Below are 14149 nucleotides of genomic sequence, written 5' to 3'. Positions count from 1 at the left end.
ACTACATACTGTCTCTTCTTTATTCTCACTTTATTTTCCCCTACATTTTTGACACTTTCAGCCTATTTGTTGGCAATAACTAATTTTGAGAAAGTGAGCATGCACATGACAACCAATCTGCACAATGCAATGATGTTACTTATGTAAGGCACTGTCAACTTTTTGGGAAAGTTTTTCCTTTACGTAGCTCAGTGTTTTCACCATTAATAGACTATTTCTTTATGCACCCTCTTCCCTGCCCCCTCTTCCCCGCCCCCTCTTCCCCGCCCCCTCTTTCCCCGCGCCCTCTTCTCGCGCCCTTTTTCCCGCGCCCTCTTTCCCGCGTCCTCTTTCCCGCAATCTCTTCCCCGCCCCCTCTTCCCCGCCTCCTCTTTCCCCGTGCCCTCTTTCCCCGCCCCCTCTTTCCCTTTCCCTCTTTCCCCGCCCCCTCTTTCCCCGCCCCCTCTTTCAACGCCCCCTCTTTCCCCGCCCCCTCTTTCCCGGCCCCTCTTTCCCGGCCCCTCTTTCCCCGCCTCCTCTTTCCCCGCCCCCTCTTTCCACGCGCCCTCTTTCCACGCGCCCTCTTTCCACGCGCCCTCTTTCCACGCGCCCTCTTTCCACGCGCCCTCTTTCCACGCGCCCTCTTTCCACGCACACTCTTTCCACGCGCCCTCTTTCCTTTGCCATGCACTCTGTTGCATGCATGCGCTCTGTTGCACGCGCTCTGTTGCACGCGCTCTGTTGCACGCGCTCTGTTGCACGCGCTCTGTTGCACACACTCTGTTGCACACACTCTGTTGCACACACTCTTTTGCACACACTCTTTTGCACACACTCTTTTGCACACACTCTTTTGCACACACTCTGTTGCATGCACTTCTTAAATGCTCTCTGCCACACACACTCTCATGCACTATGATTTTACATAATCTTTAGCATACTACCTGTTGCACACATTTTTAGGTACATCTTCTCAACATGCACCACAGCTAATGCTTACATCTCCACTCTCTTTATCCTCACTACTATCCTTTAAAATTGTACTGTACATACATTACTCTTACTCCTCTTGCTACTCCTTGACGTATGACACACTGCCTCTTCTTTACTCTCCTCTTTGTTTACCTAGCTTTTTTCAAACTTTAAACCTTTAAGTTGACAATAGCTGATGATGAGAAAGTGAGCATGCAGGTGAGAACCAATCTGCAAACTCCAATGGGGTTACTTACGTGAGGCTCTGTCAACTTTTTCTCAAAGTTTTTCAGTTTGCTGTCCCTGTTTTCAACTGTAATAGCACACACTGGCCACAATGCTTTTTACACCATGCATTCTCTATTACACATTCTGTACCACACACTCTTTAGCATACATTCTCATTCACAATTTCTTCCATCTACTCTTTACAGCACACACATTCTGTGACTTCACACATGTGGCATGACACGTGTTACTTTGCGCCTCTGCCTTAGCCCCTGTACCTTAGCGCATGCGCCAATATGTTGCATAATTCCGTGCTGCAGACTACCATGGGATGAATTATGTGAAGCACTGACAAGTTTTATTGCCTTTGTTTTTGTACCGTACTGTTTGTCTTTTTTAATGAAACTATTTAAATATTATACTCTAAGAAAAACACTCTACTACTCTTTTCTTCACATTCTGCTACACATTCTCGATGTACACTTTTTTAGCTACACATTGTCTACACTATGCTACATTTTACAACACTTTTTCTACCATACTCGACAGAAACCTTACACTACAAACCATCTCCATATTATTACATCTGTATTGCTCATTGGGATACAATTTCTACTTGTGTTTTCCCTCCATTACATCTACCAACTTTATGAGCCATGCAAAAATTACTTAATTTCGTTACTATTGACAACTTACTGTATATTACTATGCTAAATCAACATTAATACTTGTTTTTATTCTTCCATAGATAACTGTGAGAAGTTGCGCATTCTTTTTCAAGGCATCAAGGTGAAAGTATCTTAATTTATTGTTGATACACCAGCCTATGGTGAAAACAAATCAGTTGGGATCATTAGAATATATATATATTTTTTTTGAAACATACTCATTGTTTTCAGCGTGCATAACCTCTGTTAACGATACCTATAGGCTGTTGAGAAAGTCTAGTGCTTACAAATCCGTAAACATCATTCACAGACTATTTAAGAAACACTGACCTTTGCTTAAAGCACAACATTCGTGGAAACACTACAAGCGTATAGAAACACACAACAAATGCATGCTTAGAAAACACTTCTATTCATTTTAGAATCCTATGCATATAGCATAAATTTAATAAAGTATACATCTAACCTATCTCACAGAAATTAGTTTGCTGAACAGCATCTATTAATTACTTACTGTTATTAGCAGCACAAGGGAAGTTGCATGAACCTTGTATAGCTATACAAATAAATAGTAACTACTCAGAAAAGTTAGAAAGTGTATATAAATTTTAATATATGCTAGTTAGCATTATACTTGTATAGAAGCATACAGATATATAGTCCATACAAGAAACTTACAACACTAAAATACAGCATCCAAAGAACGCTACAATACAAACCTATAATAGGTAGTTTAATACCGGCAGTTTATTTGAACAATATTTTGGTGTCGCTATTAATATCATGGAAATACTGCAGGCAGCTTATCATCAAGGGCATAACAAATTTTCTCCTACTTCGCGGGGCAAACAATGTTTGCCAAACAGCACATTCGCAATCATACACAATAGCTACAAACCTGCTAATACATGGACTGTAGAAGATTTACATGCCATTATGGACTTAGGGGATGCTTTATATATAGATATGCATTCCATAAATCAAGAACAGCTTATGCATCCTGATGATTTACCAAATTATATCCAACACAATGACACTATCTATTCGCTTAAGCTTAAACAACCTTCTAATGGGGATATACTGAAACAGTTTGACCCATCTTCGCCAAATATGCAAACAGTATTGAGAGCTGCACTCAATTTGCATTGCGGTGTTTTACTTTGCATGGATATGTATGTTATAGCTATTATGCACAGTGAAAATTCATACTTTGTATTTGACTCGCATAGCCGCGACACCACAGGAATGCCTCACCCAAATGGGACATGTATTACCATACAAATATCATTTGAAGGGCTTATACAGTACATAACAAATCTGGCATATAGTCTAAAGCGACCCAATAGTAATTACTTACCATATTAATTAACTCCAATAGATATAATTCCAATTAAAAAAGATTCACTACATAAGGCAATGCTCATAGCAGAGAAAAATGCAAGTGCCATATTACACAAGCATATTTATGTGCATTCTACTAAAGCATGTACAGATTTATTCACACACACATTAAGAACTCGCATACAAAATGAAAGAGATTGCCTCCAAAGATCAAAGGCAGGTACTCTTCAGCCATCAGCATCATTAGCTAGTGATCAGCATATTCCCCCCTCACAAAATTGCATTGTGCCTATAACAACTGCACAACTGACGCTACCTACCTGCACTAGCATAGATACAACAGAATATGCAAGTAACTCACATAATACTCCGACATACGCAAATATACTTAGAAATACACTTAGACACAACACAAGAGTCACGAGTTGTGATACAAAAAACATACAGACACAAAACATCACAGGCTCAACAAGTGATTTGCATAATAACGCATATATACAAAGCTCCCATCCTACAAACAAACCTAACACTCAGGGTAACAAAATACTTAGCCCAAAAAATAACCCCAAGACTATATTGTCCAAAATGCATATTAACATCAGGAACAACATAGAACAAACTTTTTGGCCACAAACACAACAACATATAAATGTCGTAAATAGTACAGACAAACAGCAAACACAAACAAATCTTACACTACCATCAAGGTGTACACAATCTATACAAAATAGTCTATTTGCTATTCTACATAACTACTGTAAACCTGCACATAGTTGGGATAGTCAAGACTTGCAATCTATTATGGGACTTGGAAATGCACTATATATTGAAATGCAGTCAATTAATAAAGAAAATTGTATGCAACCACAATATTTACCCAATTACATAGAGCACAATGGCGTTATATATGCAATTAAGCAAAAAAAGAGCATAACGTTGGAGGAAAAGCAAACAGAAATGCAAAATGCAAGGCTTTTGAGAACCCTTACTTCAATGCATTTGAACAGTGGTATATTGATTTGTTTTAATGCATACACTATTTCAATATTCAAAACGATTCATGCATACTTTGTATTTAATTCAAATAGCCAAAATGAGGAAATAATACCTCCTGCTAAGGGGACCTCTATTGCTTTACAAATCAAATCACCTGAGCAGGTTATTGATTACATCAGAACGTTGGCTCTCCAGAACAAAGTACCACATTCGTTAAGTTTTACTTTATACTTCACTCCAGTTACAGTACGCAAAATTAGCAAATTGTCACTTGAGACAACACAAAGAAAACATAGAGAGAAAAAAGTTACACCTATAAGAGACATGTATATCCATACTACTAAGTTAACTCTACATGCCTCTATACATATCACACCTATAGAGTTACAACTAGAAAATACAATTACAGAAACACTCAACAGCGATAGGCAAATGCATACAGAGAATTCCACAACCACAAGTCATTTTGAATCTATCATAGCTATTAACAATCCCAATCCAAAAACAAACACATTTACACATAATGCTGGGATTCACAATGAACCAAATGCAATAGAAGTACAACCAAATAACTGTAACAGAAAAAGATTGCATGAACAAGAAACAGAAAATACACTTAATGCCACAAATATAACATCTTTGACAAATGCCACAATTAGTACTTTCCATGCACAAATGAAATATGGCCCAGAGTATGCTTGCACTATTTGCAATCAGTTGTGGCATAAACAAAGTTTGCAAACAACGCACAAGTTAAAAAAAAGGGCTAAATTCATAGAATGTAACATTAGTCAATATCAAACAGAAGATATATGCCGGACATGTTACAACTATATTGCCAAGGACAAAATACCACCATGTTCTTTCTATAATGGGATGACATTTCCTGATATCCCACCTGAATTACACTTGCATAATTTAGAAGAGAGATTAGTATCGCCAAGAATACCTTTTTTACAAATCAGAACGCTGCCGCGAGGCTTCCAAAAATCTCTCTCAGGTGCAGTAGTTAACGTTCCTGCCGATGTTATGACAACTGTAACTGTTTTACCAAGACAAATTAATGATAACATGACGATTCCAATAAAATTAAAACGCAAATTAAGCTATAAATCCTATACCCATTTCGAAAATGTAAGGCCAAACAAAGTAAAGCGTGCAGCTCTATATTTAGCAACTACTAGCAGTATGTTCCAAGAATATGGAGTCACTGTTAATAAAGATTGGGAATATACACCAGAGAATATGCCACCTTGTAATGACACTTCTGATGCAAACAATACATCAGATTCATCAGACAACATTGCAGCTGGGAATTTAGATACTATGCTAACTAATGAAACTATAACTACAGAAAGCATTAACATTATTAACTTGGCACCTGCAGAATATAACACACCAAGGGGTCTATATGAAGACAAAGATTCTGAATATTTAGCTTTCCCCACTATTTTTTGTGGGAAGCGAAGGCCAACAAACAAAGAAAGGCATGTACCAATACATTACAGTACAATATGTCAATGGGAATTAAGAAGTTATGATTTAAGAGTAGCAAAGTCCATGACAAATGTTTTCTTCAAATTGAAAAAGTTGCATATTAAGCAAATACAGAGCAAAATATACATCTCACTTAGAAAATATTTTACCAATGGTAACATTATTACAGCAAAAGACATCAAACAAAAATTAGATAGCATTTTCCAATTTAATGAGGGATATAAAATACTAAAAACAATACGTGGCTCACCACCATATTGGGAGCAATGCAAAAAAGACTTATTTGCTATGATAAGACAATTAGGGATACCAACATTTTTTTTAACATTATCAGCAGCAGAAACTAAATGGTATCATTTAATCAACATACTATTACACACTGAGAAAAAAAAAGAATGTACAGAAGAAGAATTCAAAAAACTGTCATGGGAGGAAAAATGCAAATTAATACAGAGAAATCCCATTACTTGTGCCCGACATTTTGACTTTCAAGTTAGAAAATTCTTTAATTGTATATTACTGCATAAAAGTAACCCAATTGGCAAGGTGATAGATTACTTTTATAGAGTAGAATTTCAACAAAGAGGATCACCACATATACATGCTATAATATGGATTGAAAGAGCTCCACAGTATGAAACTTCAGAAGTTACTACTGTTACAGCTTTTATAGATAAATATATAACCTGTGCAAAACAACAAGATACAAATATCGAGCCTTTATTGCCACTACAAAAGCATGGACATACCAAAAATTGTCGTATTAAACATAAAAGAACATGCAAATACCAGTACCCAAAATATCCAATGCCAGAAACTTTTATACTGGAACCATTACCACTAGACAAAACTGATCAAGAGCTCTTACAGAAAATCGAACTAATCCACCTAACTATGAACACGCAAGAGTTCTCACATTATTCCTTTGAACAGTTTTTAGATACAATGAAACTAGATCTAAGTCAATATGTTAGATGTATACGCTGCATTATAGAAAAAAATACAATTTTCCTAAAAAGAACACCAGCTGAATGCTTTATTAATAACTACAATACGACAATTTTACAAGCATGGCAAGCAAACATTGATATACAATACATCTTAGACGCATATGCATGTGCCGTATATATAGTATCATATATTAGTAAATCACAGCGTGGAATGAGCAAGTTGATTGCACAAGCAGCAAAAGAAGTTTATCACAATCCAAGCATAAAAGAGCAGCTTAAGCATATAGGTAACAAATTCCTAAACTGTACAGAAATAAGCGCGCAAGAAGCAGCCTATCTTATACTTCAAATTCCTTTACGCAAAAGTTCTAGATCGTATGTTTTCATTAATACAAGCCCTCCAGAAAAGCGTACCTACTTATTAAAAGACATTGAGACTATAAATTTGTTACCTGATACATCCAATCAAATACAATATGATAATGTAATAGTAAAGTACAGCAAACGTCCTACAGATTTGGAAACGTGTACATTAGCTGACTATGCATCTATGTATCATGGAAATCATAAAAATAGAAAGCAGAAAAATGCAACAGACCATGATAATTTCCTCACCGAAAACAACTTTTATAGCTCGGATGAGGAAGAACTTGAAATTAATATACCAAATAAAACTGCAGAAACAGATTATACAAAGCGGCAAAAACAAAAAATAATTCGGTATTGCAGGTTTAATAAAAAAAATGACCCTGAAAATTATTACAGAGAATTGCTAATGCTTTATTATCCCTGGAGAGTAGAAAATCAAATTATTGGTAATAAGGAAACATATTATGAAAAATACCTAGAACTTCAAAATATAGTTGACGCTAATCATACTAAGTATAATAGGCATAATACCCCTTTAACACCTAATGCCAATGGAGACTGTACATTGGACGCATTACTTATACCTCCAATGGATATAGAAACTGACGAAAACATTTGTCCTGAAGTTCAAACAAATGAACCACTATTATATGACTTATCATTTGATTTAGGCATTAGAAGTACAAGTAATGATGAACTTTTAACCAATAATATAATGCCAGATGACCAATATCACAGTTTGATGCAAAATCTTACAGATGAGCAACTTAACTTTATATACCATCACTTGCATTGGATAAAAACCAAAGACACACCTTGCTATACGTTTTGCACAGGTGGTGCAGGAGTAGGGAAAAGCTTCCTTATAACAGCCCTTTACCAAACATTACTACGCTATTACAATACCAAAGCAGGGGAAAATCCTGATAACATTTATGTATTGCTTACAGCTCCAACAGGCAAAGCAGCACATAACATCCATGGTAAAACGCTACATAGTACATTCAAAATACCAGTTTCGCAATCGCTATCTCATAAACCACTCACTCATGAGAACAGGAGTGCACTTCAAAATGAATTATTGCATCTTAAATTGCTGATAATTGATGAAATATCAATGGTAGGGGCAAATCTTTTCAATTTTATACATAACAGGTTACAAGAAATTAAAATGTCCAAACTCCCTTTTGGTGGGATATCCATATTAGCTATTGGAGATTTTTATCAGTTAAAACCAGTATTTGACACATACATATTTGAAAATTCTAGGCATTCATACAGACCAGTAAGTACAAATTTATGGCAAACACACTTTAAGTTGTTTGAATTAACAAAAATTATGAGACAGCTAAACGACTTACCGTTTGCTCAATTACTAAATAGATTAAGAGAAGGAAAACAAACTAATGACGATATTATACAGATACAAACACGCGAGCAAGACCCACCCCAAAACATTACCAAAACCATCCCTTATATAATGGCAACAAACAAAGAGGTTAATAATATTAATAATGAAGTTTTGTTACAACATATAACAAAATACCCTGTATACACATCAACCGCAATAGATACAGTTGCATCTGACCTAAGCGAAATTGTAAAAAAAAAAATACTAATGCAATTACCTGCAGATGCAACTAAGACCATGAGCCTGCCATTTATATTGCATATTGCATTAAAATTACGATACGATCTAACATGCAATATCAATGTTAACGATGGCTTAACAAATGGTGCAACAGGTATAGTTGAATTAGTAGAAACTATCAATAGCATTCCAAATGTGATATGGATTCTTTTTGATAAAGAAAATGTTGGCAAATTAACAAGACAGGAAAATAGGCACATATATCACAGTAACATTTCACCTCATTGGACACCAATTCATGTTATCTCTAGACATTTTCAATTTACACAAAAATTTATAACAATAATACGCAAGCAATTCCCACTACGCCAATCATCTGCACGTACTATACATAGAACACAAGGAGAAACTATTGAACCACTTTACATCCATTTTAACAATAGTAAAATACATCATTTGCATTATGTTGCTTTAAGCAGAGCAAAATCATTAGAAAACATATATATTAAAAACTTTCAGCAGGACAAAATAGTTGTCCACCCAAAGGTTCATGAAGAAATGGCCCGCTTAAGGACAGATATGCTATTAGAAATATCAGTACCACAATTATGTAATTATCTGCTAAACTTTAATGTTCTTGTACACAACATACGTTCACTACAAAAAAATCACAAAGCTATACAAGCCGACACAAATATCATGAAGGCAGATATTATATGTCTCAATGAAATAAACACAACTAGGGAAGGGAACAGTCATTCATTATATATTGACCACTATCATCTGATGCTATTTGATAAATTCCATAATCAAAATACCAAGCATGGGATTGCTGTTTATTACAAGAAAAATATTTGCCTTTTGCCAATTTATGAAACACAGCACGAAATTGACATTTTACATTTTACTTTATTTATAAAGAATTGTGATTACTTATTTGTGATAATATACAAACCACCACATGTACAACTACAAAAACTTTTTCAAGTGTTAACTAGCGTATTGAGCTTTTACCCAAACTACAAATATATAATAATGGGCGACTTCAACATAGATTTAGCACAAGTATCACATAATGCAACACTACTTTTAGAATACATGCAAAACCAATTTCAATGTCACCAAAAAATACAAAACTACACAACAGACTACAATTCAACCTTAGACCATATATATGTTAATGAAGAGATAACTCACTTTGGTATACTAGAGTCCTACTATAGCGATCACAAAGCATTATGGGTAGCTATTTAATAAGCTGAAATTATCAATTTGTATGTTATTTTGCTTTAGGAATTTCCTTTCTTTACATGCTAGATTCAGAAGGTCTACTTACATTATTTGTCTCGTTGCAGATGATTTCTATACAAGAAATTAAGGAAACCAAACACGAGGAAAGCAAACCGTATCAAAAAGCAATACGAGCAAACATAGTCAAATGCTCTGCAAAAACACACTACAAAAACGCTAAGCAAGAAAATAAGATTTTATTCCACATTGCTCTTGCTGATGAAAGTGGGTCCATTAAAGGAACTTGCTACAATGATGATTTTTTCAAGCTAACAAAAGAAGGGAATGGAATTATAATTCGGAATTTTATAAACAAGAACAATGTCATCATCTTAACGAAACAAACAAAGATTTCGAGAATGCCACCATTAACGCTCCCGGAAACAATAACCCAAGAAGCAGTATATTTGCTACAGCCGCCTGCACCCCCAGTTTCTCCAATAAAAACTATAAGAAAAGCTAATTTACGGACATTGATGAGCATATTAGGGACAATATCAGAGGTACGTATCATAAAAAAATTAAGGTGCTTAACTATTGCATGTAGTAGTCTGTAAACTTACATACTATCGGCAACACTATCTGCCACACACACTTTGTAATCACACTCTTCAAACCACTATACCATACATTCAAAACCCATTTAGTAACTGCAACTCTTTAAAACACACACTATTAGCAGCACACTTTACTATAAACTATATACAACACTCACTCCAACACACATACTATCTACAAACATTTCAAGTAATAGCTGTTGCTTACTCCTTTTACACACACCACAAGGTTACATATAGTTAAAAACGGACACTCTCCATCTCATTCATTGCTACTTAAACTTTGCCAATACTCTGTAGTACAATCTACTACAAGCATACAACAATTTTTTATAGAGAAATAACATCTAAAGGATATATTTAGGACTAATCGATGTAGAAACTCAAATAGAATACACAACATTGCTGCTAATAGCACTATACTTACTGCACAACACATACAATATCCTAGCAACTCTACTCGCTCATTTTACAATCTAAATTATATTTAACTAATATAATTTACGAAAAAAAACATTAACATCTGTAAAAATACACATCGGACACTAAATGCACTGTAAAGTGTTGATTACATGGAACAGTCCCACAAGTTTCAAACATGTAAAGTATTTTTACTATTTATTTCAAACACTTGTAAAAATGATAGTTATACAAAATATCATCATCTACTCTTTTATGTGCACTCTCCTACAAATTATATCATATATATACTTCCATACAAAAGTCTCTAACGCACACTCTCTAACATACACACTGTAGCACACACTATTACACAACTAATACACCACAACAATCAACAAACTTTTCACTCGCATGTTCTCTCCAATAAACAAAGATACAGCACAAGTGTATACTATCTATGCAAGAACCAATAACAATGATTGTTTATCAAATTTGACAGGAGGAAGAAACCAAAACTGTATTCATTGGAGGACAAGAAACAAAACTAAAATCAATAACAGTAAACGATGCAACAGACTCAGTGAAAATAACACTGTGGAGGGACGCAGCGGACTTTCCCATCGAACTTGGGAGCTACATAAAAATAACCCATCTGACAGTGCATGAATTTAACAACGAAAAAATATTAAATTCTACTCGGAATACACAATTGCAAGTAAGTACAAAGTAAAAAGACAATGCGAAAAACAAAAAATGTATTCTTTGCAAAGAAATTACTTACACATCTAGAACAGAAGACTCATTAAATTCACCATTTTTATATCACACGTAGTAACATCAGTTGCTCTTTATTCAGCATACAATTTGGAATTCTACACATAAATCTCATACACATAGATGAAACACCAAAATACTATATCGCCTTTAAATACATGCATATACATTCATACAAAACACTCTCGAAATATCACAAACAACTTTTCTGTTTACCTTTCCTACAGCTCAACACCTAACGACAAACTTCAAAACATGTAGGTCAATACATTGCAAATCATACTACACCTTTCATTATAATAATTTTGCACACATTTTAAAATGCTAGTCCATAACCATGTCATATAAACTATTTTTGTCCATATCTACACCTTACCTACAAACACATGGAAACATAAAATATCTTACTTTATATATAGCACTAACTTACTATTAGAATAGCACCAGAATCATACATTACTACATCTCAAGCAAAGCAACATCCAACTCTCTATCTATGTCTATATTTACCTTTTTGGAATACATACTAATCAAAAACTGCCTTAAATGCACTTTTCGATTTTACATTACCTATTACTTAACTTGGAGTTTATTTGCACTCTCTCACTACTTTCCTGTGCATATTCGAATTCTATTGCAAATTTTTCGCAAAATGTGCCATATAAACATACATTTCTATAAATATCTGACACCTTTACATCATCTTGCATTACATTTAGAAACACTCTGCATCAAAAAAAATACAACACCGCCTTCATAAATTCCATAGGTAAGAACACATAAGTACGCACTTTGGGTCTTTGCCTTCAACTACATTTTTCACATTCTCTGAACCGCGCAGAACAAATGCAATTCACAGAAAAATCTTGGAGAAATTCCTTCAGCATCTAAAGAAATTTTTTATTTCTCTGAAAAGCACGTTAAAATATTGAAAAAAAAAAAATAGACAGTAAAAAATGGGTTTTATAACTGATGTTTTTTTCTATTTGCAGAAAATTGAGCCACCCCAAGAACAACTGCAGATAACTATATATGGACTCGAAAATACAACTCAGGAAAAAAGCACCATTACCATACAAATTCAAGATAATGAACATTTAAAATCGGTACAAATAAGCAATGCGCTTTTAATGGACCACCTACAAATTCCAGCAGATATTGAGGACTTTTCAGAGGCTCTTATGCCACACCTACCGAAAACACTAAATATAATATTTCAAAATGAACACATTGTCGAAATTCTTGACGAAGATTAAATTATGCAATATGCAAAAAGATAACTACTTTTGTAACTTTGAATAAAATGGATACATACAAAATAAATATTTTAGTTAATAAAAATCTTAAATCACATTTGACTTACTGTTTATTTTTTCTACGAAATAATGTTTGATATGTACTTGCATGTATTTATATGCGCCATTCGGATAAATAATTACACAATGACTTATGTATACATTTGGCAAGAATTGGGTACTAGTATTACTAAAAAAAAAATATATATAATTTCTAAATATTACTTAATGCACTTGGATAAGGATAATTACTCCTCCATTTAGAATATAGAACGTCCTATTCAAACCTTTCTCTTCACAACTAATAGTACACTATCTAAACAGTAGGTCACCCAACAATACTACTATTGTTAAAGTTACAGCTATTCGAATTGCTAATGACATTATGGTTTGCTTATCTTTAGAAAACAGTACAAAAAAAACATTAGTATTTACTGTATCAATAGCTAACTCAATATATGTGTAGCTAACTCTGTCTGTAAGTACAAAGGCAATAAATGTTGCATTTAAGACTTATTAAGGTATTAACATTGGAAATAACAATACCTTTTGTTTAAATGTTTTAACAACAAAAACTTACCCAAAAACAATGTCATAAACAATGCCAATAGCTCTAACTTTACTAATGCCGAGACCATTGCATTGTAAATGCTTGTTTAATTTTCTAGCTACTTCCGTTTGTGTGTTCAATCTAATTGACACCGGGATAGCAACGGAGCCACGGGGAAACTGCTGAGGGCTGCATGAAAATGCACGGTTCTTTATGGAGTTTGCTAACTAATTTTGGCGAATGTTAACGAAGGTCACTAAATATTTAAATTAAAAAAAAATCAGGCTCATAGAAAAATGGAGCATAAAACGCTAGTGCTTACAAGGAACATGATTAAAGTATATTATTGTCCCAATTTGTGGGTACTCTTATGATTAGGCAAATACGTAACAATTTTGCAAAAACAATGCAGACATTTTATATGAGACAGAGCAGCAATGCTTTCATAGGGAACAAGCAGAAGTCAGATTGTGTCATTTCAGAAAAATGGTAACCTTTCAGGAGAGGGTTGTAAACATATTAACATAGCAACAGCTGAACGTGAACAAGCTGCAACATTATCAGCATGCTGCGCAACAATATTGTTTTTAGTCAGCTGCCATGTGTAATATTCATAAACATGACAGGCCGTCCTCCTGTAGAATGTGCGCCATGACAGTTTATTCAGAACGTTGTAAAAACTGTACTGTG

General features: G+C 34.5%; 1 protein-coding gene across 1 annotated transcript; it reads left to right on the top strand.

Moving 5' to 3' along the window:
- Window positions 1–1838: 1838 nt before the first annotated feature.
- On the top strand, window positions 1839–12884 carry LOC146839736 (uncharacterized). Its single transcript, XM_085650379.1, has 4 exons — window positions 1839–1968; window positions 9947–10384; window positions 11340–11555; window positions 12607–12884. Exons 2-4 carry the CDS (start codon window positions 9947–9949, stop codon window positions 12868–12870), a joined length of 918 nt encoding a protein of 305 aa, XP_085506505.1. The 5' UTR covers window positions 1839–1968; the 3' UTR covers window positions 12871–12884.
- The last annotated feature ends 1265 nt before the right edge of the window (window positions 12885–14149 follow it).

The sequence above is a fragment of the Triturus cristatus genome, chromosome 4_1 (genome assembly GCF_964204655.1).
Source record: "Triturus cristatus chromosome 4_1, aTriCri1.1, whole genome shotgun sequence".
Classification (NCBI taxonomy): Eukaryota; Metazoa; Chordata; class Amphibia; order Caudata; family Salamandridae; genus Triturus; species Triturus cristatus.
Note: the sequence above shows the minus strand (reverse complement) of the source record. Positions and strands in the feature narration are given on the sequence as shown.